The 22,603-nt window shown below is 42.4% G+C and overlaps 1 protein-coding gene across 5 annotated transcripts in view; it reads right to left on the reverse strand.

The window, feature by feature from the left end:
- TET1 (tet methylcytosine dioxygenase 1) overlaps window positions 1–22,603 on the reverse strand; it is a 71,728-nt gene that overhangs the window by 44,216 nt on the left and 4,909 nt on the right. For 2 of the 5 annotated variants that reach the window (XM_021529060.4, XM_077784787.2), the window contains exons 2-3: window positions 16,721–18,769; window positions 10,134–10,184 (exon numbers count right to left, since the gene is read on the reverse strand). In XM_021529060.4, the coding sequence (XP_021384735.2) occupies window positions 10,134–10,184; window positions 16,721–18,646 (1,977 nt within the window). In that variant the 5' untranslated portion in view covers window positions 18,647–18,769. Of the gene's footprint in view, window positions 1–10,133; window positions 10,185–10,724; window positions 10,857–11,047; window positions 11,151–16,720; window positions 18,770–22,603 lie in introns of those variants that run through there. The other 3 variants (XM_085583813.1, XM_085583814.1, XM_021529063.4) reach the window with 3 other exon arrangements.

Below are 22,603 nucleotides of genomic sequence, written 5' to 3' on the forward strand. Positions count from 1 at the left end.
TCTCATAAACAAGAAGTAACAGATGATGCCCTGTCCAACTACTGATAAAATACCTCTACAAGCCAGTCTTGATGAGTAACACAAGAACTAATGCCATATCCTCATATCAGCCCTCCCTGTAAGATTCTGCTCAGGTCCCATGCAAACCCAGTGCCCAAAAGTCCAAACAATACCTGCACCCCCTGCTTGTGCCAAAACTGGGATGACCCAAAAGACAGCTCTTCCGGGGTCACAACATTCATTAGCACAAAAGGATGAGTGGATGAGAAGTGCCTGCAAGCTACAGTGCCACGGGTAAGCCTGGATCCTGCTGCAGTGTCTGCAGCCACACAGCCAGCCCCACATACCCCTCCAAGCTGGGACAGAGCTGGCAGCTCCTCAGAGATCCAAAACTACAATGTTTCAAAAAACCGTTTCTCTGTTTCAGAAAAACTGTTTGGAAAAGACCCCAAATGTACTTATCTAACATTCAAACAAGGTGTTTGGTTCATGGTCCAACAGTCAGGTATCATTGCCTCACCAAAAGGCAAGAAAGCACCAGCCAATTGACCAGTAGCAATTTACTCTTCTGCCATTTATTCCTGCTGTCTACTGTCTGCTCACCAGTACATGTAGAAATTCAGTAGAATCAAGGACCTGCACTGGACAGAACCAACATACAGGGAATAAGGAGATAAGACATTGATAGGAGAGACAACAGGGAGACAGAGCACAGGTGTGGAGAAGCAGTTCTTGATGCCAAGTGCTATGCAGGAAACCATGCACTGGTTAGAACAGAGACAGATATAAGGTGGGATGCTGTGGAAGTTATAGGTCACCTCCTGAATACAGCTATATTTTCTTCTTGGATTTTTTTTTTTTTCATTAAAGGCAGATACAGTAATAGAACTAGGGATAAACTTCTATTTCAGACCACATGACACGTCTGACTACTGCAATAATGCAGACAGTAGCAACATGCCATATGTTGCTGCCCAAGGCTGCAGTCTGAGCAGGGTGTCCCAGCAGGCTCCTGAAACAGAACAGCAGAGTAGGGGCCAGGCTGCAAGCTGGAGAACATTCCCCATCAATCTCAGCACAGACATAAGGCAGATACCAGCACACTGCCTAACTGTGGACATGAAGGAGTATCTCAGGGTACCACACTCCTACAGTGGCTCAGCTAAGGCACATCTTCTCTAATCAGATTGGAGACCTTTGTTAATGTAACACAGCCTGAATGTACAAGAGGTTTTGTTCCTCAAGAGAGCAGCGTTCACAGATGGCATTGAGGGACAGGACAGGACTTGGCAAAATTATATAGACAAGTTTTACCATAGAAGCTGGTTTATACAGAAACTGTGGAACAAGAGGATCTGCAAATATGGAGAAAGGTACCTGACCTGGGCTATGGCATTGAGGCTCTCCTGGAGGTATCCCACTAACTTTCAACTTCCAACAACCCACTCACCAACCTGAGCATCACAGCATGTAGCATCTCACACTGGATCTTACTACAGCTGAAAAGTCTGCTCTAGTTGTTGGTTGCTTTTTTTCCCTATTTGTAGCCAGAATAGTAAAGAACATTCTCCAAGCCACAGCTTAACTCTCAGTTTCATCTCCATTTAATCTACACTTATGCCCTCCTTGCCATGTTCTTCAAATACCAGCCAAGCTCCCCATCAGAAAAGCTCCTTACTGTCTCTTTCCAGGAGTAATTAGTACATTATGGCCTCAAAGTCTTTATACTTTCTTTCTCTTCCTTTTCTCTCCTACACCACTCCCAGAGCAGAGCCCTTACACCCACCTTGTGCAACAGCTTCAGTGAGACTGCTTAGATCTAAAGTCTCAGACCCCAAAGGATACACTTACTACAAAATTAAAAACTACAGGATACTAATTCTGACTGTAAAGGCTTCAAATGATGGCTCCCATGGAAATGTATTTATTGGATGACTACTTGGAAATGGGCTCTCTCAGTCACAAATTCAAATGATTGTTTCCACCAACTCCTATGTCTATCTTGTAAAAGCTGCAAACAGGAGCAAGAAAAGACAGGGGAAAGACACCCCATTCTCCTACACAGGCATCCAAGAAGTTGATTTGTTAAGAAAGAAAAAACCCCAAACATTACAGCACTTTTTCTGAAGCAAATATAAACAAGCATCTTGCCTGGTCATTTTTGTTTTCCTTGGGTTTTGGGTTGGTTTGTTTTTTACTGGTGTTTCAAATTACTCAAGAATTTGTCATCAACATTGAAACCAAGCACTCAAAGAAACCCTGGCAGCTCTGGAAAATACAGTACTCAATTAAGCCAGAAAAGAAAAATGATACAATCTGCAACAATATGTATTCCCTAATAGAACTTTCCCCTAATGTGCTTTAGCTCAAAAGCAGAGATTAAAGAAATTGAGTCTCTGAGTTTACCCACCCTAGCTAATGTCTCTTGTGGTCTACTCATTTATGAAACCATCAGCACAGTGCTAAGAAGTGCTGCCTGGCCCTTCCCTGCCAGTGGAGAATCATCACAGTGCTCCTAAGAGGGGCTTCAGGGAGCAAATCACAGCCACGCGTAACCTCCTCAGCAACAATCTGAAAGAGCAGAAAATTAATACTTACAAGAAACAGCAAGTAACTCAAAGACCAGACATGATGGCAAGCCAGCCATTTCATTACACTAAAGAGAGAGTCTGTGTTCAGCAAGAGGCATGGGGCTGCATTTACAAAAGGCAGGTTTCTACCTTGGAAAGCAGTGCCTTCCAGGAGGACATTAACATGGTCAATAATCAACTGCACAGTAACTATAGAAACTCCTGGTACAACTTTATGCCTGAAAGGGTTAGTTAGGTTCTTGGGTGCATAAATAACAATATAATTAGGAAAAGAGTGGTTACTTTCAATCCTGCACTTGGCACTTCTGCACCTGCTGGCAGAATAAAGCATCCTGGTCTGGCATCCCCAATTCAAGCAAGACATTGATATGCTGGAGAGGGCTCCAAGGACCACAAGAATGACAAAGGATTGAAACATCTTGAAGTGAAAGCCTCAAGTTCATTCTCTACTCACTCTCTCCAATTTACCAAAGAGAAAGAAAATTGAAAAGCCACAAACTCCTGCTCAGTCTGTGTGGAAAAGAATGCTGATAACAGAGGGCTCCTTGTTCTAGTATACAAAAGTATAACAAGACTCAGTGACTTTAACTTAAGGCTGGAGAAGTCTGGCCTTGAACTATGGTGCACATTTTTGCAACAAGACAGAGCGAGAGTCAAGAATTTTTTTTAAGCATCTTGTTAGGTGTTTGGATGCACTTTTCATCCATGAGAATTTTCAATTTCAAGTTCTTTCAGCTATTTTTAAAAAATTATGTTTAAGCTGAATAAAAGGATACTGTCTTATAACTTCCCAGCACAAGAACAAGTATTCATAATGATCTTTCCTGGTTTTACCACATGTGACTCAAACTGAGACAATTTCTCTTCAGGTTTGTTGCAGTAAAGATCCAAACTGTTAAACTCACAACATAACTTTCCACAGTTCCTGTAATCTAACTAGGAAGATATTCAGCTCCTTAATTTAGGACCATGGTCTGTGCCCCACCACCTGTTGTACAACCAATTATATTTTTAAAAGTTACTACATGTTGGTAGCAGCTCTCAGACCAGAACTGCTAAGGACACACAACACCATTCTAGCCTGGTTTTAAAGCTGATGAGGGGCCACAAGATAAAAAGGAGTAACTAATACTCTTTAGAAATAGAAAACTCAGCGACAGGAGCAGCTTAACTCAGATTAAAAAAAAAAAAAAAGTCATGCTGATCTCTTAAGGCAGTAGGCTATGAGGCAGCACTATTCAGGATTTTTCATCTATGGTTTGCTTACTGTCATGAAGAAAAAAAGCCTAAAAATTGGCAAATTGTGTTTCCTTTTCTGCCTGAGAGCTTGCACACCTATGGTTTAAGTAAAGCTCAAGGCAGAATTTGCACTGTAACTTCCACTTCGCTTTACAGTAGCAGCAGCTTTTCCTTCCATGCTGGAATAACAGCAATGGAGCAGCACCGCAACAGTGGTGTTTGGACTGCACAACTCAGACAGTCACCATCTGTCACAAAAGTGAATGCTTTGCATTTACAAACACAAAGTAGTTTTTCCTCTTATTCACAAGTCCAGCAAACCCCTTATTTTAGAAAAATTAAATGTAGAGCCCCATTTTACTAAAGGGCACTGATAAAACTACAATGCAATACAGACAGCACCAACAAAACACTGAGAAAGGAATTCAGTCAAGACACAAACCACTCAATTGTAAGTCTGCTTCAAAAAATCCTAATATTCTAAAAGGCTTAATATTAAAGTTGTTAGGACAACAAGGACAGCCTTGTTTTCTATAGTCTATATATTAATTTTATATAAATGAATAAAAAAGGATTATTGTTAGTTGTTTAAATGCCATCTTCCTTTTTCTTTGTATCATTTAAGTTTCATACATTTAACATTTTAAAAAGAAAGCATGAATTCTTCTTACCTCCCCACTGAAATTGTATAGTTAAGAACTTATTTTAGTACAAATCTGATCTCTTGGTCTCTACAAAAGCAAGGCTCCTACTAATGCCAGTGGGAAAGTTTGCTGTCATAGTATCAGTTAAATTAACTTTGCCATAATCAGTAACACTAAACAAAATTCTTGGTATAACATGGCAGAAAGAAAAAAAAACAAACCACAAAAGTGAAGACTCTGCTGCCACTCAGATACGTTTAGGGCTTCTCAATGGTTTTTGCCCACATCAATTGCTAAAAGCAATATACAAACTTGCTTAGCAATATCCTATCAGATCCTAAACAGGGAGCACCCATTTTCAAAGGATTTTTTAGGTATTACTGTCAATACATGTATGGCCAGCAGCACACTGAGTACATTACTGGAATAGGCAGAGCCATCTCAGTTATTTCAATGCCTGCATTACATACAGCAAGTACAAGTATTGAATAAAGCTCATAATGCGGTAGTGAATGCAAACAATATCAACAAAGCAACACACCTGGAAGAGAAACCCTGTGTTTATTTTGCAATACTTCATTAAGAACATCTCAACAACGTATCAATCAATAAATATACCCACACAACTGACCTTATCTCCACATGCACATTTTCCTCCCTTTCCAAAAGCTATGCTACTTTTACTGAAAATTTTATGACATTTTTGATCACAAACACATTTTCTAGTTTTTTGAAGCTCCATTTCTAAATTCAATGAAATGGAAGGCCCTACACTAAAACAGACCATGAGAGTTAAGATCTACAAATAAATTGTGATTCAAAACACACAAACCCCTTCAAAACCTCCGTGATCATGAGGTTCAGCCTGGCCTTAGTCAACACTTCCCAGCCCCCAGCAATCCCTGAGGAGGGGCACTATCCTCACACCTGCTCTGCTGCAGCAATGAAGGAGTTAAAACAAAAACCCTGCTGCTCCCTGTCTTCTCCCCAGGGCAGTGTGCCTTTCTTCCCTCAAAGTTTTGGGGAGCTGTGGGGCAAAGAGCAGCGCAGGGACACCAGAGGAGGGATGGGAGAGGGAGCAGCACAGAATAAGAGAGTCCCCCAGGATCAGGGGACAGCACAGCATCCCTGCACGCCCCAGGAAAGAATTCACAAGAGACAGGCTTCAACTCCACCAGGAACTGGAAAAATTAAGGACTAGAAAATAGAGGAAGATTAATCATTTACAGATGACTTACAAAGGCTTTCTTTGTTAGAGCTCTATTCAAAAACATCTACATACATGAGTAGTCCTGGCTGAACTGTACAAACAACATGCAAGTGCTCCGTATGTTCATGAGGGCATTCATGTAGAAGTGCTGGGTAAGCTGCACAGGCAAATGCCCTGTGCTAAATCACAACCACCATCAGGCCTGCTTACATAGGTGGTTGCATGAGTCTACCACAAGCAAAAAAAAATTAAAGATTGAATCCCATTTAGACAGATGCACAATCAGCTTGAAAAAGGTGAAAATGAGAACATTTATTTCAAAAATTGGCGAAAAAAATCCAGGTAACAGCTAAGTTAATTATCTTACTTTTAAAAATACAAGTTATTTGTGTAGGATGCTCTGATATCAAAAGTAAGGTCTACCTATCAAAAAAAGAGACCAAAAAGACAGTGAGCAAAAAACAGGCAGAAACTTTCAACCAGTACTCAAAGCAATTTTAATTGGTATTTACCAAAGGAATATGCTCTGAGGTGATAATGCCTATTAAAAAAAAAAAAAAGTAAGTCCTTTCTGGACAACATCCTTTCCAATTTGTATAATACCATTTTTCCTTCTTTCCCCATAAAATTCCACAGCAGTGCAATTCCACTGACTTGCTCATATCTCAGTTTAAAGGGGAAAAAAGCACTCAAATTTAATTTTATCCAGCTAAATATTTTGGCAGATATTCTGCACTAAAAATATACACCATAATTTAGAATAAGTGTTCCAAATCAGTTCAATTCTTGCTCACTCCAAGCATTATAATGAAATTTAGCACTTGCTTTCCTACACCTTGTTAACACATGTATGACCTTGATCAAAAAAGTGTAATTTTAGTTTCTTTAAGCTGCAAAACTAAAAATGCATCATAACAAGGGCAACAGCAGGTCTGCCAAGCCAACTTTATGTTCTAAAGTTGTTTTTTTATAAGACTATGCTTTGTATATCTGGAAAAGAAAAATTAAGAGGGTGCTCAATCAGCTATTTGCAGCCTCGATGGAAATAAAACTTTCATGTTCCTAGTATAATGTTTATAAACACCCCTGAAGTCATCTCTGGCTTTTGGCTTGCCTGCAGCTGAGGGGATGTTACAGAGTGTGAGCAGGCACCGTTGGCACTTTGCTGGCACCCCGATCACCGCTGCAGTGTTTATGCAGAAACACAACACAGACTGCGCAGGCAGCCACAAAACTCACTCAGCACTGCATATGTCACTTGGGATTTCTCCCAGGCTCTTCCCTGTTTTTCCCCTCCCTTTCTTTCTTCTTCATTATGTTTTGTTGTTGTTTCGGATTTCTTTAATCTCCATCAGGGCAACAAACACCTGCAGCCATCCCAAAGGCAGCCCTGGCTCCCCAGAGCCGCCAGGAAAGAGCGCGGATCTTGCTTCACCAGCTGCCTCCTGACCATGGGGAGGTTTCTCACTGCTGCCTACACGTGCTCAGTGCAGATTTCCCTGACAACACCAACTGCCCCGTTCTTCCAAGCTCAGTGGTAATGACCTTGGAAGTGACTGCAAGCATTTCCCATCCTTGGGAGGATGTGCACTGGACTGCCCAAGTTCAGCCAGAACACCAGTAAGTGCTAAAAAAGGCTGACATTAAGTGAAGCAGGGTGCATAATGTGAATTTAGAAATGCAGGCAAATTAATTTTAAAGTATGAATCCCATCTATATAGATTCTCCATTACCAGGAATAAAATTAAAGAGGTGTCTGCTTAACTGGGAAAAGAACACAATATAAACCTTAAGGAAAACTAAGTATATTCCTTCCCTTGTATCCAATACTGTGAGCTTACAAAGACTCTTTATTTAATGAGCACTTGCCTGCTAGAAGTGATGAATATTTCAGACGTTCTTTCAAAATAAACATGGAGAACCTAATACAGTATTTATGACACAGATGAATTTCCTAAACAAGTCACCGAATAACCAGAAATGAGCACTAAGACACGAGTATAGAAAACTATAAATAGTGTATAAAAAGTACAGTATAATAGTGTGAATCACTTTTAGTCTTGTTTATATCTGTCCAACCCATTTGCAATGGAAAGCACTGCTTATTTTCCCCTGCACAGAATTTATGAATGGCTTGGTCCTCAGCAGCACAGTGAGAACACGAGCCCTCTAAGTAAATAAATGTGAGTCTATCAAAATTTAGGAGAGTTAGGAAAAAACCCAAAACTCCATGTATTATTGGAAGAAAATACTACAAATCCTCCTTTAAGAAACCTAGGAATACTACTTGAAGAAAATACAAATTTAAGAGGACATATCCTATTGAAATTTTGAAAATGTCACTGGTCAGATGCCCTCAGCCATTACCAATCATAAAATCAAACACTGAATTCGACAGAAAGGACAACACCACTTCACATGGTGTCCCACCAACAGCAGAAGCCAGGTTAGAGCCACATAACATAATGCCACATTTCTAAAATGCAGCTTTTTTAAAGTTTACTGCAGCTGACAGAGCTGCAGTATAACTTAGATGCCCAGCCTCCCTCCCAAAACCAAAGGCCAACCCCACCAAGCCCAGTCCAGCATTCCATGAGATGCCTTCAGAGGTACTGTGCCTTCTTTGGTAGATGCAATGAGACAAACTCTTAGGAAATACACTCCAGCACCACAAAACAAATACAAACACTAGAAAATACAAAAAACAGTATCTAAAACCAAAGAGGAAATACCACAGAATGAGTTCAGCAAAGGAAAAGTCAAACCAGAAATCAACCCAGGTCCAACAACTGACAAGGATACTACTACACACACTGGCAGAACCAGACAAGCCTTCCCATTCAAGAGTCAAGGGTGGAAAAAACTCTTGAGAAGGCTTTTTGGAAAGGAGAGGAATGACAGACTCCTATTACATAGCAACCTGCTGGGCCATCAAATCACAAACTTTGGCAAAAGGAACTCAAGAGGAACATCTAAAGATGAACCATGAGCCGCGACTGCAGACTGACACCCAACACAAGGCATCTGTCTGTGACCAAGAAAACACATTTTCCACCCTTTGCCAGAACAGGCATCACACCAATTAGACATTATAAACCGACTCCTTTACAAACACTCCTTACTTTGCATGCTACTGTTATCAGCACACAAGACAGAATGAGCAAATACTTCAAGTTTTAGCTACATCCATGTGGTCTATTACAAAGAGCAGCAGTATTAAAATGAATAATTAAAATCATGCTCAGAACAAAAAAATACTAATATTTTAATGGCTTATTTTAATGCAGAAAAGCCCACTAACATTTGCCAGTGTTGTAAAACCACAATTAGCACACAGGTGGGTTGTTTGCACAACTACTCCACACGAAAAGACAGACACCTCAAGGTTGGACTGGTTATCTGCTCCTTACTTAATCTTTGGTATGTTTTACCAAAGTTTCTGTAATGTGTAACAATGACAACACAACTGTTAAGAAATCGGGATGTTTTCAAGTAAGATGACATGACAGACCAGTCAGCATTTGTAAAATCCACTATATCAAATAACTTCTGAAATTTTAGTGTACTGAAACAATACTAAACTATCTTATTACATTTAGCTGGAGTAGTTAAACAAAGTAAGTTTAACAACATACTTTTTGTTTGCATTTTCACTAGCTTCATCTTACCCATACCATCCATCTTACTTGCCCCATTCATCCTCCAACAAGTTAGTTTGCAACAACAGAATTAATCACTTATTTCTATTCAAAACATTGTAAAGATGCACTGAGAGAAGCAGTATCAATATACTACCTGTTACTTAAAAAAAACCCCAAACAACCAAAAACATTAGCCATGAGTGTAGCAAGTCTGTATTTTGGTATAAAACCAAGATACTTGCATTTGAAAGACCAGTCTTTTGTTATCATGAAGGATAGCCATCTTAAAAGTGTGGAAGGAACATGTTAACACTGAAACTAAAGGTTGTTGTAAGTTTACAGGATTTTTAGTTTCAGTTGAGGTATTCTAAAGTTTAAAGAAAGAGAGGAAATCAAAACTTCAGTAAAGTAAGTATAAAAATTCCACTTCTGTTAACTTGGCTTGCAGTTTAACGCTGACTTCTCCCATGAAATTTCAGATGCCATAAAACCTCTATGCTAAAATCATTTAACTGTTATGTTTGAAAGTATGAAACTAGGAACAGAAGAAATTAAAGGGAACGTTCAATGCAAGGGAAAGCAAACTTTTGGTCTGCATACTTGTGCAGGGAGGTTCAAATAGGTCTACAACATGCTGGAGAAAAAGAGGAAAGAAAGGACATGTTCTGTGCTTTTAAAATTAGCTAATCTGCTTAATAGCTGGAAAGCGCCGCTACCCAGCGTTTAACCCTTTGCCTTCCTGGACTGTATGACAAGAAAATGCTGCTCAAAATGGGAGAGGATAAACATCAAAGCGATCATCGGTTACCTTTAAAACTCTTTGCTTCCTCCTCTGAGGCCTTTTGTTTTCTGTTAGGACCTAAAAAAACATCAAATTGCAGAATATAAGTTGTGGTCACAAAGGCAGGCAGACACCTCCGATTTTTATTATGGCACAGCGCTATTTCTGCAATGCCCCGAGTGCGTTACAGGCAGCCCTCGCACGGGCCGGCGGCGGCTCCCGGCGGCCCGTCCGCCGCCCGCGGCGCCCCTCACATCGCGGGCGCCCCGCGTTCCCCCTCGCGGCGGCGGCGCCCCTGCCCCGCCATCTTTGCTTCCTGCCGCAGCGGCGGCCGCGCGGGCGCGCGCCGCGCGCGGCCCCGCGGGAGCGCGCCGCCGCGCAGCGCCCCCCCGCGGCCTCCCGCCCGAACAAAGGGGCTCCGCGCGGCCGCCCGCAAGAGCCGGCACGGAGCCGCCGCGCCCGCGGAGCCGGCGCCGCCCCGCGCCCCGGGCACGGCCCGGGCGTGGCGGGCCCCCCGCCCCGGGCACCGGGGCCGCTCGGCTCGGGCGGCGATGGGAACGGGGTCAGGCGAGGACACGGCCCCCGCGCACCCGCACGCGTGCGCACACCGCCGCGCACCGGGCGGCACTGCCCCGGCCCTCTCCGGCAGCGGCGCTGAGGATGCGTCGCCGGGCACCGGCGGCCGCGGCGTCCTGGGGAGAGTGGAGATCGCCGCTCCCCGGTGGAGGCCGCGGCCGCAGGGCCTGCCTTCACCTGCCCCCGAGGCGAGGGCACGCGGCCGCAGCAGCCCCGGCGGAGCCCCGCCCGGCCGAGCCCCGCGCCCGCCGCACGCGGCCCGGCCCTGCCCTGCCGCCCGCTGAACGCGCTCCTCCGGCCGCGCCTGCCCCCAGCACAACACATCCACTGCCAACGGGCCGCCACCCCACTGGCCGCACACGCACATCGAGCGCAACTGCTTTGCCACCACTCCACCTGCTCAAACGCTCATCCGATGAAAGGAGGACGGAGGGGTCACAGCGAGCCCTCATGGATCACACAGACATTGCCTAACTAGGGACAACAAACAAACAACAGCGTATCTAACACTGCAGACACCCAAGCGTTCCCTGAAACAATTTGCAGTGCACATCTAACCCAGAACGTTGGCCACGGATTTATGCGCTAAAGATAAAAACCAGTAAGAGCATCTTTTCATTAGCTACAAACTGCAATCTGTTTTCTTATCTAAATCTACACGGTAATGTAATTACTGTCCACTTATTGGTGTAAATTAGTTAAATAGACATGGACACACAACTCATTCCCCAGTGGAGCAATTAAATCAGAGAACGCTGTTGCCCATTTTTTGTTGTCCGAGGCTACCTTGTATCTAGGCTCTTAATTTGTTCCATCACAATGATGTATTAAATAGGATTTAGAATAAGGTAGAATTAAAATTCTCATTTCTATTTTTTACCTAAATATCCCAAGTCTGTAAGGGTCTCTTTTGCACATTAAATATGAGACAGTAGAAGTCACAATTAAATGATCTACAATCTTTTTTGTAGTTTTGGTACTTAAGATGCTTTACAATAACGGGGGAAAACGGAACAGTATTTTGTTTGCTTAGAAACCTAAACTCCCATATTCTGATTTAATCCCCAGACTGGTGCATGCACTGGACAGCAGTTTCAGGTTTCCTTGTAACCTCATGTTAGAGGTCCTCAGACACAAGAAAAGAAGGAAACCTCTTCAAATAATTTCCCCATAAAAGCTTTAAGAACCAACATACAAAATAAGGAGGAGTGAAGAGGCAACTTGTTAAATACAGCCTCTGAAAATAACTAGAACACAAACTAATCCGTCTCACTGTAATTTAGGCTGCATTATATCCACACCCAGGAACACAGAAATGGCAAAGTACTGTGAGCTGCAATTATTTTACACTCTCACAGACGATGAGTGTCAGTGTAAAATACGAGTAAACTGCACAACCCCAACTCCCTGCCCTGCATCCGTGGGGCAGGGAAGGCTGTATGCAGCTTTGCTCATCACACACATTACCAAACTCCTCTAGCTATGTGCTATCCCCTTACAAAACTCTCAAGTATCCTACTCAGGAGTGTTTTTATGTGCACTCAGTTTAGAATTCAACTGGCTTAAATATTTCTGGAGTCTATTGTAAAATAAATACCACAAAGTCTAAATTTTTTGATTATAGCTGGGCCTGGCTGGAACACAAGAATTCCATTTTGCTTTTTTTCATTTTTTTTTTCAGATTTCAGCACTTGGTTTTGTTCCAAAGCAGAGCAAAACTTTCAAAAATTCAAGAGGAGACAAATGGGATGTGGGAGACCAAAATTCAAGCCCCTGGTCTGCATCAGGCAGAAAGCTCTTACTACCAACATGCTCCAATAATTCTCGTCCCCTTTTTAAATTCTAAACAGAAATTTCATTTCTCAAGCATTGAGAAACTTCCCCCAAAAACAGTTGCATTAAGATAGATAGTAGCTGTGAAAAGTTCCTGTTCATTCAGCATTTTCCATTCAAGGAATGGCTTACTGGAAAGTTCCCAACCAACTTGAATTGCAGCATCCTTTTTCAATATGTCTGGGTTTTTCAGCAGTGTGTTAAAAACCCACAGACAAGCAGGCCCTTATTGTTATTTAATATTTCACATTACTCAGATTACAGCAATTAAATAAGATGTCTCAAGACACCTTGGGTAACTAACACTCAGTGACCTCATTTTTTTTGGTCAGTTTGTTGACTACAGGTCCCCTTAAATCTAGCTATTTAGTTCTAATAGGAATTAAAGCTCTCCCCAGCAGATGGTTTCAACCCACCCAAGTGAGCTCCCTGCCTAGGCAGGACCATAAAATGTAGGCACCTTGCCTTGACAAGCCCTGTAGAAGCAGCCTTGGAGATGAGGGCTCCCCACACTGCCAGCAGCAGCCCTGTAGGCTGATGGCCCTTTGGGGGCTGTGGGGCCACAAAGCCCAGCACGTTCAGCCCAGAAGTGGAACTGCCTGGCCTGACACCCCATGGGCCACGGCCGAGCTGCAGCCGATGCGGCACAGCCGGCGCCAGCAGCGGCTCCAGGCTCAGTCTGCAGCACCTGCCTGGCCAAAACGGGAATCCTTTGGCCATGGAGAAAAAGAAATAAACCATGAGCCACCTTTCCTGTCCACATGCTACTTTTGAAGCCTACAAAATCCTCGTGCCACACTGCAACTCATGAAGACAGCCCTGACAGTATGCAATGGCAGCAAGGCAGACCACTTCTTGGATTTCAATCTGCTTTTTGGAACAAAATAGCCCTCAGTAACTGCAATACTGTTTCAGAAAACAGCAGCCTTTAAAGACAAGACAAAAATATGGCAGCATCATAATCCTGCGTGGGTAAGCTTCTCAAACTCTTCACTGTGAAGTATTCCTGCATTATCCATTCTGAGAGGGAGAGTAACCCAAGATAAAGCCTTTTTCCTCTACTTATGAAAGCTTCCTTACATTTTATTTACTGGGCTGCCATTAAAAAAAAAAATCAGTAAGCAAGAAAATGTTTTCCTTTATGTATTTTAGGATTCTGCTTTACCAGCTCCAAACCAAACAGGCACAAGTGTGAATTCGTCAGGAAGAGAGGCATTATATGCAACAATATTGCTACACACAGGGGCTGGGAACTAGAGCCCACAATGCCTTATATCCAGACTTTCATGATGTCACATCCCTGCAAAACCCATTACATTCAGGAAGGTACAATATCACTTAATGTTTATGTGGCTGTTATTTTTAAATGGCATTTTTCAAGTCAAATATAGTTTTCAAATCTTTATCTGGATTGTGTGTGAATTAATGGAAATAGCAGTAACCTAACTATTGCCAGTTCCAAACGTGCAACTGATATTCTCCAAGGGCTGAGTGCTTGTGCACACATGGGCATGGGTGTTGGAATATGCACTTCAGTTTACCTTCATGGCTTCTACCAGCCAGGCCTTACTCCCTGTAACTGTAAATTCACGTAAGTTCTTAAAGAACACCAACACTTTTTCTTTCCTAAGCAGCAGGTATGCTGCCAACCCCCACAGTGGCTATACAGCCATTTAACACACACAGCTCTCACTGACTTCACTGGGACTTTTGCATTTTTTAGTTAGAATGGGGGGAGATAATTCCTTTAAGGCAACCAACATTTAAACTATGCTCCTGCTCTATCCCCCTGCACCCTCCTCCCAGTGAATCACCTCAAAAAAAATGCTCACATTCCACCAACATGAGAGAAAGAAGCATGACTCTTCTGAATATGGAACACACTAAAGCCAAACTAATTTCTTTTAATTATCTATGTTGACTTTCCATACCATGGACAGAGACCTACAGTTTTGGGTTTTCCTCAGCTGCTTTCTATTTGAAACACATTACTGTCACAGAAGTCACAGTACTACCAGACTGGGAAAACAATGGAATTCCCTGCAATCTTATCTAAAGGATAGCTGCTAAACTGAGTGATAGCATTCCCCATCCCCCAACACCTTCCCCATCTCAACACCTTGAAAAAGCTTGTAAAACATTGTAGAAATACTTTCTCATTTCCTCAAAGCACAGTTTCTAGAGATTGAAAATGAAGCAAGGCCTCTTTCTAGGAATATCTGAAAAGGCACCAGGTTTCATTCAAATACAATTTTACAAGAAAATACCTGACATGTTGTTAAATGTCAGGAATACTTCATTTCCTCCATGCAGCACCCTGAAATTTCATACAAAATTTAATAAGAAATGAAGAAGGCTTCTGGTGCAGCTCTGAATGTATCATATAAAATGTGACCACTTTAATGAAATAAAAGCACACCAAAGTAAAAGCTGCCAAAGAAAAGAATAAAAACAAGGAATCTCTCATAAAGAAATTAAAAGGAGTGCCCAGAGAGAACAAAGTGAAGAGGCAAAGCTAATCTGCAAGTAGGTCAGGCTGAGCAACAAGAAAAGTAGTATGTTTAGCCTGGAAAACAAAGGTTGACAGAAAAGCTGGGGTGCTTCCTTTCACTGACCCTGCCAAAACCCTTTTTAAAACTTGGCTTTTAGACCACTTCCCACCCCAAGTCCACAAATCCTCTCCCATGAACTTCTCTTCAATCCTGCTGACTAAATATACAAAAGGACAATGTCACTATTCTTTTGCTGTAAAAGGTCAGGATAAGTCTCTACCACCTTTATTGTTTTAATATCTATCTTAAGTCACATTACAGCTGTCCCTCTCCTCACTTATTTTTCAAGAGCATTAAGGAGCAGCTGAAACAGAAAGAGGTTTTTGAACGAATTCTGAGCCAAACTGTTTAAGCCTACTTCCCTAAACATCCTATCTTAAAATACACTTCCCCCACAAAGGAGAATACATCATATTCCCCTCACTGCTGCAGGACTCTTCTTTCTGCTTGCCTACCTTAAAACCAGAAAGGACTTCTCTGCCAACCCTGGTAAGCACAGGACAGAGCAGTGCAAACAGGAGCTCTCCTGAGACCACCCCAGCTGATGGGAATTCCTATCTGCTGTAAGAACACACTATTTCAATTAAATTGCTCTTGAGAAAGGTTTTGCAGGTGCATTCTCCCCAGTGCGAACTGCTCCTCTCAGAGTACACACTGATGTGCAGAGACTTGAACCTCAGTTTCCCACATCCCAAGGCAAATGTCCCAGTGACTTTAACTACCAAGACAGCCTCTCCCCTCTGTGGTTCAGGCACTACTGGATCCTATGAAGAGAACACCCCCAGCAGGACCTACCACTGCAGAGTCTGACTGCAGTTCAGGGGTCAGGGAATTCAGTTGGGATGTGGGAAATCTACAATGAACTCCCTACTTACCTGATTTAAAGCCTGATCTTGAAACTGAAATCCCTCAGAAGGTCAGTGTTGTTATCACATGGGCATACAGACTGTCTTTTCCCCTCCTCTTTGTTCCAAAAGTTATGACCTGGGTTATAAAAGGCTGATGGATCAAAAAATGAGCAAGAAACACAGAAAAAAGAAAGTGTGTATGGGGAATGTGGTAAAAGACAAAGAGAGAGAGGAAAGAGAAGTGAGATGAGAGAAACAGAAGAGTAGACAATTAGAAAGGCAGAGAGATGTGAAAGGGGAAAATGCAGCTACAACTTGGTCCTGAAGTTTATAAATTGATTTCCACCAAATCTGTCATCACAAGCAAACTACTTTAACTGAACCAAAGAGCAGACAACATGCCTCCCTTTGCTAAATTTTAGCCTTCAGTATTTCAAAATACCAACACTCTCCCTTGTAATTCACAGTCTCCTAAGACTACCCTCCTCCCCACATTCTGTGCCTAAATCTTCTTCTTTATGCACTCCGATTAATCCATTATTTTGGCCAACATACCGATATCTGAGATAAAGCCGTATTTACCTTTGATTTTACAGATTCATAAAAGAGGAACAAGACTAACTCCAGCTCACTCTAACCTACAGTTCTGTAGATGACAAGAGGAAGTCACTGTACAACCTGTTAGCACCAACAGTAACCCTGAACCCTCTGAAGCTGTAATGTGGCCAGCATTTCCCTTTGCAGAATTTTAAGATGCACCTCAAGCCTCAATAGAGTGACTTAATTTGCAACTTCTTTGTCTTACCTCAAAAGGTAGCGTGATTGGTGGTGGTGGCTTTTTCAGTTCTTCACATTTTCTCTTTTTACATATCCGGTGACTAGTTTTGCGCTTCCTGCAGCAGCTGCATTCCTCACAGTTTGTTTTCCGCAGACAGGGCTCACACACTCCACAACGCCTTCGTTTCTTTTTCTCCAGCATAGGGAGCAGAGATGAATATGGAAGAGGGTAATCACCAGCTGGATTTTTAAGAGAGTATGGCCCTGAGGCCTCAACTGCTTCAGTGCTGTTGCTCACGTTGTCCTGAACCAAATTCAAGCTTACTCCAACACTTCCCAGCTGTGATGAATAATCATTATGCTGCAGTCTTGAGTCAGCTGGCAAATCTGCATTTATGGCTTTTTCTGAGGCACGAGCAGAGATTTCCATGCTTGAAGGCAACTCTGAAACAAAACCTGCAGAGAATTGTCCAGAGCTTTCAGCAGAGATTTTATCAACCGTGGTTTTTTCTAAATCTGAAGATAAAGTGGGGACATACCCTGAATTCAAAATTAATGTCTCTGCATCAATACATTTAACAAGCTGTTCAATGTCCTCTACTTCAATATTGTTTAAAGAGGTATTGGAGACTGGTTCACATACTCTAAATATGTTCTTTGTGTCAAATTCTGAATTCTCTTTTGTAAAGCTCAAATCTGAATTTGAATCAAGTTCTCTGTGAATGGGTACAAAATCCACAACCAGCTTCATGGGGTATTCTGCAAGTGAGCTTGCACCTTCAAAACGTAAAAGCAAATTTGATTCAGAGGCAGCTACAGTACTGGAATTTGAACCAATGTCTTTATTCTCAGATTCCAAATCCCAGCCTGCCTTCAAACAGGAATCTGCCAGTGACCTTGCATCTCCTAATAAATGTTCTTGTGAGTTAAACTCAGAAGTAACTAAAGATGCAGAATCCAAATCTTGCTCTTCCCTAGGTAGCACCATGTCCAACCCTGCTCCAATGTGGAATTTGGCAAGTGTGACTGACTCTATCAGTACTGCTGAGCTGAAGCCTGAGGTATCAGCAGAGCTGGAGTCAGGTTCTGTACTGTTAGGCACCATATTGAAGGGAGCCTCTGCATGCACCTTCAAGTTTGATTCAGAGGCAATTTCAGAGTCAGAAGGAAAAGATGGAAGCACCAGCGCATCTTCAACAAATGCTTCAGCCAAACTACCAGTATCAAGATCACTCAGTATCTGCTCACAGGGCAGGTCTTCATGCCTATATATCACCTCTGAAGCTTCTGTACCATCATCAGTTACCTGACTGTTTGGAATGGAATCATCAGTTTCAGATATTTCTGTCTCCTCGTCCTGACCAGCACATGGGATAACAGGCTCTTCACCTGCACTACACAGACAGCCTTCTACAGGCAGAGCAGCTAACTCATTTTGAGCTAAATCTTGTTTCAAAGGTATTTCACCTGTTTCATAATTTTTCTCCTCTACTACTGCCAGGGCTTCTTGTTCATGTTTTTCCTTTGTTTCTAGCCTTTTTTGTGCTGCAGCTTTCCTGGGCTTTGCAATTACTGGAATCTGGGACAGTCTTCTGGAGAAGGGTCGGTTGCGGAGAGCCATTGTAAAGCCATTGATGCTGAAAGAATCCTGGTTGTGAAAGAGGATGTTGTCAGCTTTCTCCAAACTCACCCAAGATGCTCCAGACAAGGTTCTGGTTACACTGCTCCTGAGAAGCCTACCTGAAGAGCTCATGATTGGTTTCTTTTCTTGCTGTTTTTTCTTAACATCTTTTTCTTGCACTGGCTTTTTAACTTTTCCAGAACTAACAGCTTTTGTGGAAGCCTTTGTGGTTTTCTTTCTCACTTGGCTAGATTTCTTTTTGCTCTGGTTAGTTTTCCTTTTGCCCAGCTCTTCTTTTTTGGCTGATCTGGAAGGCCTCGCATGGTGAGCCATGTCTGTGGAGCAGGATGAATGTTAAGAGGAGAGATGGAAAAAAATCATGAGCTCTTGAGACACCTCTTCAGTAGAAAACTGCATACTCCCATTGCTGCTTTCTGTGCTCATACAATGTCAACTCTGAAGTAGAAAAAGATACAAAACAGCATTAATATACTTCTAATTAAAAAGGTGCACATATATCCAGCTGACCATTTTTAGTATTCAAAAATACAGAGGTAGAATCAGAAATATCAGTATTGGGTGTTATGTTCAACCACAAAAGCTTTTAAGATATTAGTATACTACAAAACAAAAAACTTGCCTAAAGGCCTGTAACACAAAGAAGCAAACTGAACCCAAATGACCAAGCAACATCACATATTTACTATTTCATGTAAATACTAAAAAGTTGGCGTTTACTCAATTTTATTAACAGTTCATTAACCAATCAACTTTCCTTGAGTAAGGAGAAGTTCATATTTATCAGTGCAAGGACATTCAGGAACAAAAGAACAAAGCTGAGTTTATTTTTCATGTGTACTCGGTATATCATCACCAGAGCATCTATCATTCTTTCACCACCCACTGGTAGCCCACTATGGTAAAACTCCAGATAAAATGGGATAAGTAACTTGCTCCCCAAAGAGATCAATCCGTGATTTTACAGGGGAACTAGACCAGGAAAGAATGATCATTCCCAGTGTTATCTTCCATAATACATTCACAGCACACTGCATTACATTCCAACCCTTGATTCCTTACTGTCTGCCTATATCATATGTTTTATGCAAGGCAAATGTCTCTGCTTCTTCACTAAGCCTTAAAATACCTTCAAAAAACCACCATACCTCTGTCCCAAGCTTTTGTCCCCAGTCATAACTGCAATGCACAAGTCCCCCAACTCCCCAAACACAACTGAATCATCTCAAAAGATACAACGAATTTCTCATGCTCCAAACCAATTTCCTTCAAGGTGGGATTTTTTTAAAAGTAAAGCAATTCTCACAAGTACATATTTTTAAGCATCTATAGAAGGCTTCTAAAGCTTTATTTAGCTTTTTTAATATATCACATGCGTAGACAAGGGCCCCTAAAACGGTAACAGGCAGAGCCAGAGGATCTATAGTCTCCAGCAGGAAGGTACCTTCCCCTCATAATCATTCCTTAAGCCTCCTTCAGGCCTTCTGCACCTCTCATTGATGGGAAGAGGCCAAGAAAAGGAAGAACAAGAAGTATGGAGATGATGTCTAAAATCTTGACCTCAAATGGAAGTAAAAGAGAGGGCATTTGGCTTCTAAAGGAAATAGAAAAGGAAAGAAGAGAACAACCATGTTCCAGACATCACCACTCCCTCCTGAGACCTCAATCCCCACCTTGAAACCAATAGGGTGATCTCACAGAAGCTGCACTTCCCCACAGCCTGGTCTGAGCTCTCTGTGGGGAGAGTTTTGCTAATGCAGCCCCAAGAGCGGTGCCCCAAGCACAGCCAACTCACATGGCCTCTGCGTGGGGCCACCAGCTTGCTGCTGCCCAAAGCAGCCAGCCTGCTTCTGGCCAGCTGTTTTGTCACAGCCCTCAGCAGGCTGTCCCCTGGCCACAGCATCCACCAAGGCTGACAGTAACTCCCCAGATTCCTTCTGAGGAGCTTATTTGAAGCATTTTGAAGCCTGGCTCTTGTTTATTCAGCTGTAGCAAGCCGACCGATCCTCTGTACTACAACATACAAACCAAGTATCTTATCTAAATGTGATGTGATTATCTTATATCACATCTTCAGATTGCATATCAGATGAACATGATTACTGAGACAGCAGGTTTTTTCACATACATAAATACCATTTAGAGCCAGCAGTGCTGCACAAGACAAGGCTAAACACACGTCTCAGGTCAGCACAGAAAACAGTGCCCACCAAACACACAATAAACAAGCTGAGTAAATAGCATGCCTCCTCCACAGCAACACATCCAACCTGGAGAGACTAAGCAGACACGTGCAGTTGTTTATAGTCATGGGTGAAGCTTCAAAGGTCACAGAAGAGACCTGAACAGCTCCCACAGAAGCTCTCTATAAAAGTTGGGTCAGAGAGTGAAATAGTAAAACAAATACAACACTGAAAGGAAGGTAATCCGAGTACCCCCCTCCCCCTACCCTTCTCTGGAGGCACATAGGGGAAGGGGGACATGGCAATTAGGAGTCACTCCATGAATCAAAGAGGGCATCACATCAGCAGGTCCATGAAATAGTTGTTGGCAGCCTGCAAAAAGCCTCTCCAGTCTCTTAGGGTTGTGACAGAAACTGGGATCCTCATTCCAAAGGATGGCCTGGAGGGCTGCAAAACCAGCTGGAAGCAAGCAGCAGGCATATCTGCAGCCATCAGCAGAGGAGCTACATAACTGTGGCAGGAGAAGAAATGTGAGCTACTTTCAGAGCCTATAGCCAGGAGACCAAGGAAGAAAGCAAGCCATCAACAAAGGCTAGGCAACAGGCAATGTGTGAATCAGGAGGGGAACTGAAGTGCTAAAGTCTTTTCTCTTTATCAGCCCTAATACAGAAGCAAAATGACCAGAGGATACAGGTCTGCAATGGAAACAGTGACCAAATTTTTGAGAATACTGAATGATGCTTTCCTCATATTGTTTGCTTACACAAGTAGTAGCTATTACTGTTTCTGTGGAAGTTCAGGAAGCATGACCAACAAAATTATCAATCAGAAGCTTAATTTCTAACAATTTGGCAACTTTTTAAAATCGTTACTACAATTACACTATATATGTCTTTACGGATAGGACATGGGGGGATAGCATCAAGGTGAAGGAGGGCAAGTTCACATCAGATCCTAGAAAGAATTCTTCCCTGTGAGGGAGGTGAGGCCCTGGCACAGGTTGCCCAGCAAAGCTGTGGCTGCCCCATCCCTGCAAGTGTCCAAGCCCAGGCTGGATGGGACTTGCAGCAACCTGGGCTAGTGGAAGGTGTCCCTGCCTGTGGCAGGGGTTGGAATGAGTTGATCTTTAAGGTCCCTTCCCACTCAAACCATTCTGTAGCTGCACAATTTGAAAATTGCAAAATAGTTGCTTCAGGACTGAAGAGGCAAGATCATCCTGGAATTCTTTGGTTGGTCTGGTCCTTTTTTAAACATTTTTTTAATACAGAGAAACACACCTGTCTGGCAAGAATGTAGAAAACTATCAGTGCCAAAGCATTGCTTCTCTTCAGGGCCAAAATTATGAAGGCTATGAACACAGTGGTTCGAGACTTCCTTTTTTTTTGCTAAAAAAATAATGCTGATATTCGTAGGAAATTGCCTGGCTTTAAATGCTGCATTATAAAAGTTGGCAAAGGCTTTGTTTGACTCAGAGATGACACCACAGGGTCACAAGAACAGCAACACTTTAATTCATTTTGTTTCAGTTTTGTGACTGGAGTGACTTTAGGTTTTTCAGAAGAGATCTGAATACACCCGCAAAGGAAATTTTTTGGCAGGTAGGGGTTGATGCTTCACTTTAGTTATATTTGTCTGGGACTTTGAGTACCCAGCCTGCAAAGTGATCTTACACTCTCAGGCAAAATGGTTGTCAGCAAGAGATCTCTGCTTCCCTTAAAAAACTCTAGTCTTGAATACCACTCTGCCAAAACCACCTTAACTGCTACCTAAAAACTATATTGACATTTTAAATAACCTGTCCTCTAAGTTATGTTGCTATTTCTTTGTTTCCTCTTGCACAGTTAGGACCAGACTATTAGATAGCTGCCAGGTTGGTTTTCAAGTTTTGTTTCCTGTAACACTAGGAAATATTTTACCTTTCCTTTTGCATTTAAAGCACTGGCAAGGACTGTTGATATCTGCAGCAGTTGCAAATCATCTCATGCTGCTTCTTAAGGACAACAAATGGCTTCATCACATTGGTCATATTTCACAACAAGCAATTAATTCTATTTCCAAAACATCTATGTGGACTCAACAGGATTATAAA

The sequence above is a fragment of the Lonchura striata genome, chromosome 6 (genome assembly GCF_050655825.1).
Source record: "Lonchura striata isolate lonStrDom1 chromosome 6, ASM5065582v1, whole genome shotgun sequence".
In the NCBI taxonomy this organism is placed as follows: Eukaryota; Metazoa; Chordata; class Aves; order Passeriformes; family Estrildidae; genus Lonchura; species Lonchura striata.